The sequence below is a fragment of the Scophthalmus maximus genome, chromosome 17 (genome assembly GCF_022379125.1).
Source record: "Scophthalmus maximus strain ysfricsl-2021 chromosome 17, ASM2237912v1, whole genome shotgun sequence".
Lineage (NCBI taxonomy): Eukaryota > Metazoa > Chordata > Actinopteri > Pleuronectiformes > Scophthalmidae > Scophthalmus > Scophthalmus maximus.
In genome coordinates this window covers 532820-549708 of record NC_061531.1, presented here as the reverse complement: position 1 = coordinate 549708, position 16889 = coordinate 532820, and the positions used below count along the sequence as shown (strand labels likewise).

At 40.2% G+C, this 16889-nt stretch overlaps 1 protein-coding gene across 3 annotated transcripts in view; it reads left to right on the top strand.

The window, feature by feature from the left end:
- The first annotated feature begins 271 nt into the window (after positions 1–271).
- The window catches only part of wipi1 (WD repeat domain, phosphoinositide interacting 1), a 32300-nt gene continuing 15682 nt past the window's right edge, over positions 272–16889 (top strand). The window contains exons 1-7 of one of the 3 annotated variants that reach the window (XM_035614555.2): positions 272–632; positions 5009–5091; positions 9312–9478; positions 13695–13791; positions 14509–14606; positions 15298–15390; positions 16590–16660. In XM_035614555.2, the coding sequence (XP_035470448.1) occupies positions 544–632; positions 5009–5091; positions 9312–9478; positions 13695–13791; positions 14509–14606; positions 15298–15390; positions 16590–16660 (698 nt within the window). In that variant the 5' untranslated portion in view covers positions 272–543. Of the gene's footprint in view, positions 633–5008; positions 5092–5694; positions 5722–9308; positions 9479–13694; positions 13792–14508; positions 14607–15297; positions 15391–16589; positions 16661–16889 lie in introns of those variants that run through there. The other 2 variants (XM_035614553.2, XM_035614556.2) reach the window with 2 other exon arrangements.

The following is a 16889-nucleotide window of genomic DNA, read 5'->3' as shown; positions in this document are numbered from 1 at the left end:
AACCATTTTACCTGGGATTTATTGAATTTAATAACAAAGAAAAAATCTAATTGTAATTTTCCTTAACAAGAGTTTGGTTGTATGTCTTTCTCCGCGAAAAGAATGTAGGCGATATTACTACATCACATGAATGGACTGACAAAAACAAAGGCCACTCCGCCAATCAAAACACACTACCGTAAACGGGACCAATCAGAGCAGTAGCCAGCGACAACATAGTCTCACTATCAGCCAATCGTACGAGGCGGACGTGTGACGCAGCGCCGTCAGCTGTTCTTGTTGCGCTTCGTTTTTGCTCCTCTTTTTTTCCCCTGCGGGGTCTGGATAACCGACCTGTGAAACCGCAGGCACTGAAACATCGTTGTTATTCATCTGCGGCTGAGGATATCCACGGCTCTTCTTCGGCCGCTCAGCCGCACATCACCTGGTCCACATTTCTTCCAAATTGGAGCCGTCTGCCGCCGACATCGAGCGAAGAGGTGCAGCCGATCCCAGGCCTCCAATCCAGGGCGGACGGAGGAAAGGAGGTCGCTGGGCATCGGGATGGAGACCGCAGAGGGAGCTGGTGGGCCTGGCGGACCGGACGGATCGGGGCACCGGTTTGGCTGCGCCTCTTTCAACCAAGACTCCACGTAAGCACCGCACGCAGGCGGATAACAAGAGGCTGAGTCATCAACACTCAACCTGCTTGGTTTCTCCCTCAAATAAGTCGAATGCATCTGGCTGTGCCCTGCAACTATGTCATTCAACACTTAGAACACAAAGGCGTGTTGAAGAAAAACCCCACACACAACCTTACGTTCATACAGTTAAAGGGGCACTCCACCAATCAGTGAACTTACCGTGACATGATGTAAACGATTCAGCATGTAAGAACAGTTTTATACTGTCTTCTGGTGCTCTCGAGGAGCTGGCCAAAGTATGAGGAAAGAACCCTGATGATGTCAGAGTGATGTCATCGGGGGTTACCATTGCTTTGAAAACAAAACAAAACTGGGGGTTTGGAGGTTGAGAGATGTGCATGATTACAGGTCATTGGGTGGTGTGTGTGTGTGTGTGTGTCTGCGTGTGTGGGTTGTTGTCCAACAACATATGCTATTGATGTGCATTATGGGAAATTTAGGATCCAGGGACTCGAACTCTTGGCCTCTGGTGTCACACAGTTTGACCAGGCCGGCATTACAAACCTCGGAAGGTGATTGACAAGTACAAAGGGTCTGATGTTATCAAGACTCAGTGTTTTCTAGCTTAACTCAAACTAGGGTCCAAAATCCTGATATATTTGCGCCTGGTGGACAAAATCTTTTCTCCGCATGTCCACTAGCTTCATGGATTTAGGGATAGGGTTGCTGGAGTAGCCTTAATCACGGCTCTGCTTGGGATGATGATGATGATGATGATGATGAATGTAATCGCAGCTCAACTGTTGCAACTTGTGTTTTCAGTGCCCCGGAGAGACCTTGAATTCAAAGGGTGTAACTATCTCATTACACCACTTTACACAACAAGCAAAAGAAGACTGCTGAACAAATGAAGCATCCAATCTGGTCAATCAAGTTTCTGTCTATTTCAAGCAGAAATACTGAACAACCAGCCCATTTGTCAAACCACATAATTAAGAATATGTTTAATAAGCTCACTCACTGCATACAAAACAGGACATCACACAGAGGCCTGTCGCTATGCTCACTAATCTTAAAGATCAGAGCTGCATATTGTGAAAGATAGTTTGAACTTCTTTATTTGTGTTTGGGTATACAGTATATGCGCCAACATGCCCTCATGTAACACATTCATCTCCAACCCATGAGGCAGTAACAGTTTTCAGGCAGCAGAGGAATGCAGACTCATGATTTTTATGCTTTGGCTGTAATTAACTCATTCCCTCTGTTCAATGTCTCATTCCCTCTCCCAAAACAGGAATCAGCTCTTTGTTTTAAAAGAATGGTTGGGAATCAGAGAAAAAGCTGTGCATGGCACGACCCTCAGTCAATTTATTCTGCAGGGGCCTTCAAAATCTGTTGTTCTGCAGGTTCCCTCTTGTTAGGACACAGGATGGGACAAGACAGGAATGTAGAGGTCTTACAGCAAGGAATAAAGGCACAGGTGGTCATTAAGAAAATTAATTGTGTTAAGTAAAGAAATGGCATCTTAAACAGGTCAAATGTCGTCTGTTTGACTCTGCGTATAAGAGCAGGGAAGAGAGTCAGAAAGTTTAACGAGACATCAAATGAGGGGCTCCTAAGGTGGATGTTAACAGATGTGTCACCCTGTGGAAATCTTTACCTCAGCATCATTCTCTGGATGGCGTGTTTGTGTCATGATGTTTTCAAATCATAGAGAAAGAGAAACTCGAATGGCACTCAGTAGAGCGCATACCTCCACCAAGGCCCGACAGTCCACCATAATTTCTATCAAGACACACCGAATTGCACACACTCATAGATATCACTTTTATTCTGCCCTAAAATGGAATGGGTTATGTTTTTGGCCTATGTCCCATTCTTCCAACAAGTTTCGTGGGAATCTGTTCAGGAATCTTTGCTGACAAACAAACAAACAAACTTGGCGGAGGTAATTATGATCCGAAAGAAGAAAGAGAGACCATCGAACAGTTGTGTAACAGTTATATTTAAGCTTCAAGTCAGACTGGTTCTCATAATGACAATGTGGAGAGGGTGTCTGCATCCTGAGCCCAAACTGAATAATAATCCTGAATAATAATACTAATAATAACAGAGAGAGAGGCCTAGGCCAATATAGCATTATAACTAAGAGATGGTTCAGTAAACACCTGAGCAGCTCTAACTATAAGCTTTATTAAAGTCTGCCTCCTTGACACAAACTGGGATCTGGTTCCAGAGGAGAGGAGCCTGGTGGCTGAAGGCTCTGCCTCCCATTCTACTCTTACAGACTCTGGGAACAGAAGGTAGTCCTGAGTTTAAAGAGCCAAGTGATCTATTGGGATGATATGGAACTATGAGCTCTGTAAGATATGATGGAGCCTGATTATTAAGGGATTTGTGGGTGAGGAGAAGGATTTTGAATTCTATTCTGAATTTTACAGGAAGCCAATGGAGAGATGCTAACACTGGAGGAATATGATCTTTCTAGTTCCTGTTAGAACTCGTGCTGCAGCATTTTGGATTAACTGGAGGCTTTTCACAGACTTGTTTGGGCAATGAATTACAGTAGTCCAGTCTAGAAGTTACAAATGAATGGACTAGTTTTTCAGCATCCTTTTGACATAGGATGTTTCTAATGTTTTTAATTTTGTGCAGGTGGAAAAGGGCCAAAATGTCATGCCATATCATGCAAAATGATGTCATACTTCATCAGGCAACTTCACGTGATCAAATCATGTAATCTCCTTTTATGGCCACTGTCTGAGAATTTAATGACAAATACATATTTTAATCTTTAATATTGTTTACATTGTGTACGATGTAAATTATGTCTGACCAAAGTTATGTCTCACAGACGTCTGAAGGCCTTTCACTATTTTCCAACATACAATTTGTTTATCAATCAAAAGATAATCAACAAAATCATTTTTAACGGAAATACTGAGGTATGTCTGCGACCAAGAACATGGCACCAACAACCAGATAAAAGTGAGCTTGTTCTTTTGTCCACCGCTTGTTGTCACGTCTCCTGGAATTCAAAAGATGGCAGGCAACGACGTAACATCTCATAAATTTTCCTTTGAATTTACAGTTTTTAAGCATTTAAATGGTGCGTTTCATTTGGTCAGGATTAGGGTTGTGATTATGGTTATGGTTATGGTCGTTGTACACTACATTTAACATCAAATGACAACTTCTTTCAAACCTATCAAAATGACAGCAATACAATAAAAAAGTCACTACATCTACCACTCTTCTTTCGCTTTTCTGCCACATTTTAATATCTGCCACTGTCAGAGAAAAGGAAAATCTCCGAAGCAGAAGGTGCTGTTAATGCTTCTAATACGCTGGTTGCCAACCGCCATTAAATATGAAGAAGAAGAGTGTACAACCAATCACGTTGCGATCTCTTAGCTGGTTTTGGACTAGAACACGGCCTCAACCATAGCACGGCAATACTTGCCAGGTGTGACACCAAAGCATCAGTACAGGAAAAGGAAGCGGCAGGATACTTTAGCACATGTTTGTTTCTGATTTCTGATGTTTCACTAACAGTGCTGACTCTCCACTCTCAGTCCTTGTGTTTGCAGGACGCCATGTCTTCTCAAACACTGTTGTTTTAGTGTTAAAGTTCATTATTGACTTTACAAACATAAGTATGTCAACACACACTGCTTCCCATAATGCAACTCAATTGCATCTTCCAAACACACTTCTTTCGAACCCTATTCCACATCTTTATGCATTATTTTAAAAAGACATTAAGGTGTCAAGCCCACACTGAGATAACCCTGATGAGGAGGTTCATGCAGGCTGAGCAGTACTCAGTGGAATACTCCTTTAACTTACTAACTGCATCTGTACATGTTCCCAATTATCATTTACCTGCTACCATGTGACTGAAATTCCACACTTGGTTACACCCGAACTGCTGCATCTCCACTAAAACTGAAAGCTTCAGCAGAAAATCAAAAGTGAAGCAAGTAGAGACTTTAATTGTAAACCCAAACATAACTTATTTTTAGACCCATCTGATCACAAGATCCCGACTCTTGTTTATCATGGCACATTTCACCACTAGGGTTCCCTACAGAAAGGAGCCGCCAAGACAGAGTGATAATGTGCAACCGAATGCACCACAAATCAGCTCACATCTTGTCATGTCAAATTGTCCCTGTTTTTCCAGTACAGAGGCAGATTCAGTCATTCATGCTAAGAATGTTTGATACTGAAATACTGAGAAAAACTGGAGCTTTACTTTGTGTGTGTGTGTGTGTGTGTGCGTGTGTGTGCGTGTGTGTGTGTGTGCGTGTGGTTGTGTGTGTTTGTGTGTGTGCGTGCATGTGCGTGCATGCGTGCGTGTGTGTGTTCGCACACTGCAGGTCACTGGCTTTGGGAACAAAGGCTGGCTACAAGCTGTTTTCTCTGACCATGGTGGAAAAACTGGACTGCATCCATGAGAGTGGTAAGTGTTGTGAATCTGCACTTTGTATCAGTATGGCCTAAGCATCCATCCATACCCAAATTTAAGTTTAAACCTTTTATAACAGATTCTTTAAAAAAAAAATTGTGCAACCCGCTGAATGGTATGCTGAAATTTGACTTGTAATCCGTTCCATTTCTCGCCTTCAATATTTGATGACAGCATGAGCACCACAATCATTCATCAGATTCTCTGGTGGATTATTAATTTTTATTCATTCTGGTTCATGTGACATTATGCTTTTTTGTAAACTGAGCTGTTGTAACAGCTCATCTGTCCCCACACAGACGACCTGTCCGCTGTGGATAAGCTCTCCTCAGGTTTCCCTAAAAGGAACAGTGATAATGTGAAAATACGTCAAACCCTGGTCACATTGTTTGTCAGTGAATAATTTGTCTATTGTCTAATACAGTAGACAGCTCTTATTAAAGCTCATACACATGAGATTTTAAACATGAATAGGGCAGCCAACAACTATTTTCTCTGCAAAGATACAGTGGAGTAATGTTGTCCTGAGCAGCGAATGAAGTCACACTCCATCTGCGTGGGTTGTAATCCTAGGTTCTCTGTTCTTTGTTTTGGTAGATGGTCTGGGAGCACCTTCATGTTAATGTGAGTCCCTCCCTGTGAAAGTGTTTGCCTTTCAGACTTTTATAAAGCAAGCTCCAATCGGCAGTGACGTAAACATGACTCCCGGGTGAATGCACTAATTCCCACCCCTCTTCTGTCCTGTGAAGTCTTTTGGAGACATATACACACACACACACACACACACACACACACACACACACACACTGATGCTTTTCTAAATGCATTACTTTTGCTATTTTTACGTCTGTCGTCCACACTACTCTGGAGTTTTGTGTCCCTAAATTGGAGAATTTGGGAAATGCTGCTGGCAGTTGAATGCAGGCTGCTAACACTTACTGCAAGTAATAGTTCCACTTTTTAAAACTCAGTCTTAAAAATGAAAACGTATTAATGTGGATGTTGTCTTAAACTACACCTATCACCTGCCCACCACTGTGCTGTTACACCACACCCACAAAATGCAGAGTGGTTGAAAACAACATAATTTGGATCGTTTTTATCCACCGCTTGGTAACTGTTGGACGAACCACAGCAAAATGGGTTATTCGTTTAACTCTACAAGATGTGTTGGATATTCTCTCCAACTGTTGGTTCATATAAACCCAAATGTTGGATACACATAATTCATACATGGCACGGCGTTCAGTGTCTTGACAAAGGATACTTCAGCATGCAGACAAAAGGCGCTGGGGATTGAACCAGCGATCTTCTGATGAGTGGCACTACTACTACCCCCATACTACACTACTTAACAGTTAAATTACAAAATATTAATGTTTTTTTAATCATGCAGTTGATGCTTCCCTCTTAAGGCAGAGTTGACACAGCAATTGGTGGATATGTATTACATGTCTTTCCAACCTCTAAACCAGCTGCTGGGTTACACCAAAACTACACAACTCCCTTCAAATAACCCCGAAAAAAAGCCCCCCAGGCTCAACCCTGCATTTAGGTAGATACAATAACCCAGCATTTTTCTGTGTGCACAAACAAGTACACCTTTTAAAAAAATGTATGTGCTACTGTACACATGGCACAGCTATGCTAATGGTGCTATCCCTGCTTGCCGCTGTACAGGTCCGCTGTAGAATGCGCTAAGGTTTAAAAACACACATTTACAGGGTTTTAGAGGCTCGGACACTGACAGGAGCACTGACCTGAGGATGAGATGCGACAGTCAGTCTGCATGGCAGCTAGCTGGCTTGTTTAATTGTTGGCGTCCCTTTACATAGGGTAACTTTATTCATTTGTGCTTCTGGTTGTGTGTTTAGGAGCTGCTGTGCTTCGCAAATAAGGGAGGGGACAGTTGTGGCAGACAAAGTACTTTTTTTGGTTCGAGAGACTTAAGGTTTTAAAACTGTTTCCATGAAACAGTGTTTCTGTTGGTGCGAGTAAACCTGTGTGGTCGAAGCAAGAGTAGCTTACTTGTAATACAAAGGAACTAAATGATCTCTGTAATAATGCCCAAACATTTGCATACATCTGTACACTAGTGAGGCTGCAGTGATGCACCAGAGTTACAGAAGAATGACTGGAGTTCTTTAATCATCTTGCCATCTTAAGAATACTCTCATGGGTCTGCAGACTTCTACAAATGTGCAAGAGCCGCACAGCATTTAGTTGGAAACACAACTACAGTCACCAGTTTAATGTGGGAGGAAGCCTGACATCTTAACCAAGTTTCTGCTAAATCAGAGTTCCGCATCAGAATTAGAGCTCAGCATAATTAAGATCAATGTATGCTGACACAACCAAGCTACACGAATAACTGGGTGAGAGAGGGAATATTTCCGTGCATGTAAACAGAAGCAGTTGGGTTGTTTTAGTGTTTCAGTGGCTGGATGCTCACACAAGGTTGTGCTTACTGTAATAACAAGGTGCTCATGTCTGTTGGCGGAAGCCTATATGTCTGTATATCTGTATGTCTGAGAACTAAAAAATCTGATCTGATGAAAAATCAGCATATTTTTTTCCACTTCTGTGGCACTAAATAGGTAACCTGAAATGTTTGAAACTTTTAACATATCATTTCAATAATATACATTTAATATGTAAAATATTTAACCTACACAACCTATTTAATAAAAGGAAACAAAAACAGAACTTCAGTCTTTTAAGGGGAAAAATAAACAGAAACCAAAACGATCACAGGGAAACACAAGAAACATAAAGTAACAGAAAACCAGCCGCAGGAGAACAGGAAATTAAATAGATAAAACCTTGGTGTCAGATTTGACCCTCAATTTCATCATCCTTCCTTTTTATCCTTAAATTAGCACAGCTCTTTAAATAACAACAGCACAACAGCTCTGCTTTAAGAAAAAAGAAGCTGCATCTCAGCTGTTCTTTGATAATTAGTATAATATGTGTGCAGAGGAGTGTTTGTGTGGGTTCTCAGTGGCAGGAAGCTTTTGGCAGGAGTCAGACAGCCTTCTTTTAATTTTCAACATCAACTAAATATTGAAGTTCAGCTGCATTTATTGAACCGAAAGGAGCACTTGAAGCATTTTGGCTAACTAGCAGAATGTTATGATGCAAAACATTACAAACATCATGGCTGTGACGATGTAATGTATTTGAAATTATTGGCAGCCTTAGTCCAAAAATACGTAAACAGGGTAATTCACCCAACTAGAGATACCAAAAACTTGGAAAACAGTACAAGTGATGTACACTTGCAACACTGTAAAGGGTTCAACTGTTGATTTATCATGAGAACTAGACACTGGACTCAAAGATTTTGCTCACTCCAGTAACAATCGCTGACTCTACGTAAGGCCAAAAAACAGGTTTTCTAGTTTTGTTTATTTTATCTATTTGAAAAGAGACAATGTATTAAACATTCACACAAATGTAAATGCACCTGGGTTAGCTGAAAAGCTAGTTTTCATTGGCAGTCTATTTGACAGATGTTGATAGACATCCTGCTGTGATAAAAAAAAATGATATTACTACAATAGAAATAATTAAGAAGGATACTACATTTTTGTAAAAAGCATTAGGCTACAGTTATCCATTATGAGCAGACAAAAGTCATTAGCAGCTGATACAAGAACTTTAGCAGGAGTACAGTCATGGTAAAACATTATCACTTACGAAATTGTTGGTTATCAACAAGCCATTAGTTAATGCTACATTTTAAAATACAATATATTGGAGACTTTCAAATAGTTTCTGGGTTTGCTCCTGTGATCCCAGTCAACTGCACATATTCACAGTGTTTCTCCAGCAGGCTCCACCCACATGTTCACACGTGACCCATAGACTTAACATAGTAAGATATCATGCAAATAAAATGGTAGGCTCTGGAAATAATTTCCATGGATGAAAATGTCATCGTACAAAGAGTAATAACTGCCATTGTTTGCAGTTGCAGATGTCTTGCAACTGCAGGAAAGAAAGGAAAATGGCTTTCTGGCTGCAGATGATTGTTTTTGTTGTCATAAGACTGTGGTGGCACCTGCCTGACAAATCAAGAGTCAGTCTCAAATGATTTTTGCATCAAATAAGTAATTAGAACCAAACTTATCAGTAATTTGAACTTACATCAGTTTGACAAGAACTACTTATTACTGACTGACTGTCTCTCTGCTTCTGTTCTTCACCAGTAGAGACTCCAGATGTTTACATCGTGGAGCGTCTGTTCTCCAGCAGTCTGGTAGTCGTGGTGAGCACCGCAATGCCGCAGCGAATGAACGTCTACCACTTCAAGAAAGGGACAGAGATCTGCAACTACAGTTACCCCGACAACATCCTTGCTGTCAAGCTCAACAGACAGGTGAGCAGCCGTGTTTCAGAGTCACACACAGAGCCACAATACCCACATTCAGACCAACGTAGTGGCTGTTGTTAAACATGCATCTATCTGTATGGGTCAGCCTGTGTAATCCAACAATCTTTCACAAATAGCCTCACTCAAGTAAGACAATACTCAACTTTAATGTTGTAGCATCCAGGACTGGCTCTCACACAGTGGGGAAAATCAGTGTATGTGCTGTTAATATTGGGACTTTTTTTGTTAAACATTAGCTGTTATCTGTAGTAAGCTAATGAAATGCTTTAGAAATAGTAGTAGTTAGATGGTATTTACTGGTTATTCATGAGGAGATAATCACACTCTTTAATCCATTCCTTGCACTTGTGTTTTTGCTTTTGGTAAAGGTTAATCAAAAGAAACAATCATCTTTAGATTTTAAACTCTTTAGATGCTGAATATAATACAGCTGCATTGACACCAATGGGTGTTTGGGGGTGTAGCATACCCCCACTAACATGCTGCGCATATCAAAAGAAGACGCAATTAATCATCAGCATCAGTGATTTGTCCTTTGGCATTCTAACAACTAAGGAAATAAGGTTTAGGAACATGGACTAAAATGTTGAAACAGAATTATTTCTAATATATACATATTATTTCTACCATGCTACTAAGCCACATATGAAGAAATGGTGGGATCACAGTGGACAAGCATATAATAATATGATATAGATGTGGCCATAATCAAGCTGTATCAGATTTGACAAAGCTCCCGTATTTTTGTGTTGTTCAACCGTCTTGTCCATCAATCTGTCTTCTTCACCCTACGGATGTGACCTTTTAGAGATGAGCTGAGACAATTGAAATGAACCAGAGCCTTTACCTGAACTGCTGCCTTTGCTTACTCACACACAAACTGCTTTACAAGCTTGCATGCAAATACATAGCAAACCATGATACCCTATTCTGAACAGATCCAGTGTGTAACGATCAGGTGATTGTGCACTGTAGAGAGAGAGCTCACTACCACAACATCCACAACCTGAGTTGATGTGACCCGCATCTCAATGTTCCTCAACCATCATCTTGATCAACTTCATTTTGTAGGGGGTTTTATTTTCTATTTTAATATTTTAAAATAATGTAATGTTTTTTATAATGAGCATGATGAGTAAACTGTGATGGTGAATATGGTTAATATCACCTGGTTATAAGGAGTTAAACATGCCAAACATGTTAATATTGTCATCGTGAGCATTTTTCTACACCGATATCAAGCCTGGTTATGCAATGGGAAAAGTGGCTCCAGCGTCACTGACCCTCAGGGGCCCCAAAGGCTCCAGGGTCAATGTGTTTTGTGGTTGTTTGATTACGCATTTATTTGTATGCATGTACCACTAAAGCACATTACAATTTGAAATGATAAGGGACTTAATTGAAGTCTGCATTATAACCTAATTCTTTGGCCCCACCTTGTAGAAGTGCCTTGATTTAAAATCTATTTGTAAGGTCTGTAATTATTCATTACACAGTAACAAGCTTAAGTTTGAGGCATTTCAGTTGATTAGATTCTTTTCCATCACACAGTCTCATCAGGTAGCGTCTGATCAGTCCCAGATTTATTCTGCAGTGATAAATGAGCCCAAACATACAATCATACAGCAACAGATGTCTGGCCCCCACAGACCTCTCTGTTCTCACCATCATGGCATCAGTGTGGGACAGAAGACACCGAGACAAACTTAAATCAATTCAGTTCAATTCAATTTAATTTGTATAGCACCAAATCACAACACACATTATCTCAACGCACTATACATAGTGAGGTGGAGACCTCACAATATTACAGAGAAACCCAACAGTTCCCACAATGAGCAGCACAAACCCTGGAGAAAAAACCCTCTATTTTAACAGGAAGAAATCAACAGAGCCGGACTAAGTTGTGGGTGGAACATCTGCCGTGACCGGTTTGGGTGAGATAAAAGAAATGGGGAAGAGAGGAGAGGTGGGAGGAAAGAGGGGAGAAGAGAGAGAACAGTTGTATAACCATTGCTTTAAGCTCTATCAGACTAATTCTTATAATTGCAATAATAATACTGACACTTATAGATCCAATGACATTGTTAATAATAACAATAATAATCATAATGATAATTATGATAAGAAAAATACAAATGTAATGCTGATGATAAATATTAGGATAACAATCCACAGAACAACTTTGGCAACTTCTCCAAGACACTTGGAACAACCTACATGCCATGTACGAGGCATGATCAATAATTTTGTGACGTAGAGGGAGTCAATTTTAGAAAGCGTATTAAAATCTATTTTTCCACATTGTCCGTCTCACATCCACACACAGTCAAGTAGTCACAGAGTATACAGATCCCTTCTTGGTAGACCCGAGTGTCTTGGATCTCCAGAGAATGGTCCACAGCAGCGACGAGAGTCATCTTCCGGTTCTCTTTGCCATATTTCAATTAAGCAACCGAGATAACTCATACCTTGAGAAACTGTTTGCAGGTGTACTGAGGAGAACTTGTGCTGTTTTAAAGGCAAAGGTGGTCACAGCAAATTCTAAAATTCAGGTTTATTCTATTTACTGAACTTTGTATAAAGTTAATAGATAAATGAAGGACACATTAACAAGCACTGACATCAAACACCAGTAGTGTATATGTAGCCCAACTAACTATCTAACTAACTAACTTACTAACTAACTGTTTTTAAACATTGGCAAACCAACTAGATTGACCAGTAGAGGATTCAGTAGACAAGTACATTTTTGTTTCTGGTGTGGAAAAACAGCGTTAATATACATTGGAATTCAGAATGGAGGTCAGTGAATTTGTGAATTTGGTAACTTTATAAAAATATCTCTTACTTCAGTCTCTTCCAACTTAACGCCAAGAGAACGATGTGCCAAGTGTTGCTTGAGATGAGAGAGATATAATTTGTGGCTGAGAGGACAAAAACAAAAACTAACTAGATTGGCACTCAGATTGGCAGTGCCTACCTCTGCCAAGGCCCAACAGTCCCGTTATGAAACCACATTTACATCTACTAGATCCAGATTTTTATTTGGATCTGCATTAAATTGCACACAGTCATAGATCAGTCCCCTAAATACACCTGATTTTTTTCATCAAGATCCATGTATTATTCCCTGGGGGATGAGTGAAAATGTAAAATTGCCCTATCTTGTAATGTGAAAGAAAATGATTAAAAAAACACTCCTGGATTTGTCCCTTTGTTCATACCTGCGGCAACATTCGATGGGTTATTTCTTGGCAAATGTTCCATCCTTTTACCAAGTTTCATGGAAACTCTTCAGTAGTTTTTGTGTAGTCCTGATGAAAAACAAACATAACTTCCTTAGCGGAGGTACACTAACTAACTAACTAACTTACTAACTCAGGTTATCAAAGGGTCCCCTTTAAAGCAACAAAGGTCACTCATTGTGGGCACTAATTAATACTCCTGCACAATCAGTGTATCTTAAATGTAAATAAACGTATATCCACAGAGTGCATTATAATAAGGTCTCAAAATCTAGGCTTTGTATGAAAAGCTCAGGGATTAGTAGAAAAATAGTTAGCCACTAATCGATCTACCTAAAATTCCACCTGTTGGCCAGGAACAAATAAAAAATTTCTAATGTCAATATAATATCACTAGGTACATCTTATTCAACTTTACCGCTCTCAGTATTCTCTGAAATTACAGGGGTTCATGTGTTTGGTTACAACAAAGGACCTGTAAGCTCTTTGTCAAGACACAACAGGCAGACTGTTGACAGAAATGTAATATTTGAAGCAGTGTCAGTCAATAGATGGCACATGTGCGGTGCCCCGGCAGCCCCAAAGCTGAATTCATTGAGCAGACCTAAAAAAAAATTGTAATCAAAAATTTCGATGAGTAATAACATTAGTATTTACTTGTTAAAAAAAATCCCCAACATCAATTAAAGTAAAGTTAAACATTTTGTTTTTAAAGAATGAATTGCACTTGTGTATTTTCTTTCCTAATGGGCAATACACACAAATTCAACACTGGTCTCCCCCTGATCCTGCTGCCTCCAACTAAACCAAGTAAATGTGCAGAAGTCATGTGAAACTGCAGCTGTGAGGAAATGATTGTGAACAATTTAGATGTTGTGACATGGAGTATGTTTTCACTGACACGACACAGTTGCTGAACAGTATGATGACCTGAGGGCTGCTGTGTCTTGCAGAGACTCGTGGTGTGCCTTGAAGAGTCCATTTATATCCACAACATCAAAGACATGAAGCTGCTCAAGACTCTGCTTAACACTCCGTCCAACCCCTCAGGTAAGCTGTTGTGCCAAGACAAAGGAACGGCTAACACATGGTTCACCCCCATATACGCCTTTTCTGTGGTGCAGTGACTGAAACAACATCTAACGGGAAAAATCCAGCTAATTACAACTTGCTGAACTGTTCTCCATCATTCCTATGTGAAATAATAACACTGTACTCACCAAGTTAATTGCATCATAGGAAGACGTCTACCGGGGCAAGAAAGAGCAAAAAGACAAGCAGACAGGTGGTAAAGAAAATTCTCAGGTGAAGGCTTTCAAATTAACCAGGAAGACATGTTGTCTGACTTTGTATAAAGGTGTAGGTTTATCTACCTAAAATGGAGAAATCACTGTGCCTCTGTCTGTCTTTTTGTCTTTCGGACCGGTCTTCAAGTTTGGTGGGTGTGAGAACCCTAGGAAGTGTGGTGTCAACCATGAAGGTTTTTGGATGAGTGGTTGTTGAGTAATTTTTAATTAACATAACGTGATAACATGCCTTTGTTTTTTTCTCAGCTTGTTTCTGTTATCCCAATAAATCAAAAGGTCAATTATGTTCACATAATGTAGATGTGTTCATGTCCTGCTCCTGTTTACTACTGGAGGGGTTCAACAGTCTTATTACAAACTGATGGTTGTGTTCCTTGGCTGACACTACCATTGTTTTCCACAAACCATTAGTTAGTCATTCTTTCTCCTTGATAAACCTAAATCTTCTCTCCTCCTGCAGGTCTCTGTGCTCTTTCTATCAATCATTCCAACTCCTACCTGGCTTACCCCGGCAGTGCCACCATTGGGGAAATTATAATGTATGATGCCAACAATTTGGTAAGCAACATGTAATCGTAGAACAATTCAGATACCATCTGTCACCCACTTTGCAGTTACATTTCTATTGTTTTGGATCCTGTGTCTGTCGGCCAATACAGTCGAGTTCTCTGTTGCCGAAGAACGAAGAGCAGTATGGTAAAGAAAAGATAACTCATCAGGATAAAGCAGGGTCGGACTGGGAACAAAATTCGACCCTGGCAATTTTGTTTGGGCAGGCCCCGTTTTTCTTCAACATCTGCACCGCAATATAAGGCTATCTGTGGCCCACAACTGGGCTGGCCCATCTGGCATTTGCCAGATTTGGCAGATGCCAGTCCGAGCCTGGGATAAAGGCAGTTATGAGAGTTCAACTTTGGGGTTTAACAAATGCATGTCGACATCTGGCGTCATCCCCATTTTGCTATTGTTTCTAACGGCTTCTTCCAAACACACTGCACCATGTGGCAAAGCAAATGTCGTTCATTGAAAATAGTTCAATGAACATGACAATGAGTTCAGTGAACTTCAGTGACGTCACCAGGCACCGTATCTAAATTTTCGTACAACAATGGATCTCTAGGGCACAGAGGAATAAGATATATCAGACTTTGATACAAACACTTCTCCTTATAAGTGACATAAACATTACAATAATGTGGAATAACACAATTTTTTTCTGTCTCATGTATCTTTCTTTTTGTCATTTCAGAACACAGTGACAACGATCCCAGCTCACGACAGTCCTGTGGTAGCTCTCGCCTTCAACTCCTCGGCGAGCAAACTTGCCAGCGCCTCAGAGAGAGTACGACAGAGACAACCTTTTCAAGTCTCATAACTCATAAGATTGACAGACTGTATAAAATGGAACAAGAGCTAGTAATATGTGGCACAGAGTCCACACGTTGGTCTTATTAATGATGTTCATTGTCCCCAGAGAATGAATCCTAGCATTTGTGCTAGGCCATATTTTTTTGTCTGACCGGCCATTTTATCTTTTGCAAGGGGTTTCTTTGGCTTAGACTGCATTTCCACTTAGTTTGCTCTGGATATTCACTGTCCACAGAGGTAGGCCTGTAACAATAACTCCTTTTTGTTGGATGGTATATTGTCCTTGAAATAATTGCGATAAACCATAATATTGTCATTTAAGACCATTTTTGCTACTGAATCATGTGAGCTTGCAGAACAGGCATATTGGTCTTTGTGAGTGTGAGTCACTGCACTCTTCTCTTACTCGATTTTTTTTCCCTCCTTAGAGAAATATTATTAATATTATTATTATTATTATTAAGTATAGATAATGCAAGTCTTCAAGCAGATGGTGATACCACAGTTAGTGAGCTGCGTCCTGTTGTTGACATTCATTCTTATGTCAACAAACACGCATGTAAACACAATGGCTTTTATTGAGGTCAATAAAAATTGTTGAATTCATGTTCATGTATTATACCATAAGCCGATAACGTAATTATTGTGACAGGCCTTCCCAGAGGATGAATCTCTTGTGACTTTTCCTTCAATGCCACCATCAGGACTCAATATTCGCTTTGGCATAAAACACTTGCAAATGCTCTGCTCTGCTCTGAATACCCCTTGAAATTTCTACCTGTGCCATCTTAAAAGTTAAAATGTAAACCTTGGGCACATTCAGGCTCCCATGGGAAACATTTCTTAATTTAAATAATGTCATGGCTTTTTCCTTTGCATCTAGCCAAACTGATTTTATAGCTGGGCTAGAAAACAAAATCATTAGTATACAATATTGTTTCTTTCACAGCCTCTGTTGTGTTGGGTACAAGAGCATTGTAGTGTTGATAGCATTTTTACTCTTATTCTACTCTACTCTTTAAATATTACATTATAAGAGCAGCTTCTCTGCGCCACTATGTTCCTAACAGGAATATTTTGTCTCTGCATGTCAAGGCAACTGTGGAAAGTAAAATATTCAACTTATGAAAACCAAAGTAAAGATAACACCTTACTGGCAACTTGTCTCGACAGGGCACCGTCATCCGAGTGTTCTCCGTTCCCGAGGGCCTGCGTCTGTTTGAGTTTCGCCGGGGAATGAAGAGGTCAGATTATCGCACACTGCCTAAATTTACCTGTGTTCACCTCTTAGTAGAAGCATCACTTAGATCACACAAAGCTTGTCTTCCACTTTATTTACATAATGTCTCCAAGCTTTTTCAGTGGCCTTCCTGACACATTTTTGAACGTCTTGTGATGCTGGCATTAACACTATTTACGTTTGAAAATACTTTTTCCGGCGTTTGAAGCAGTGGCATAGTCAGCCATGTTTTT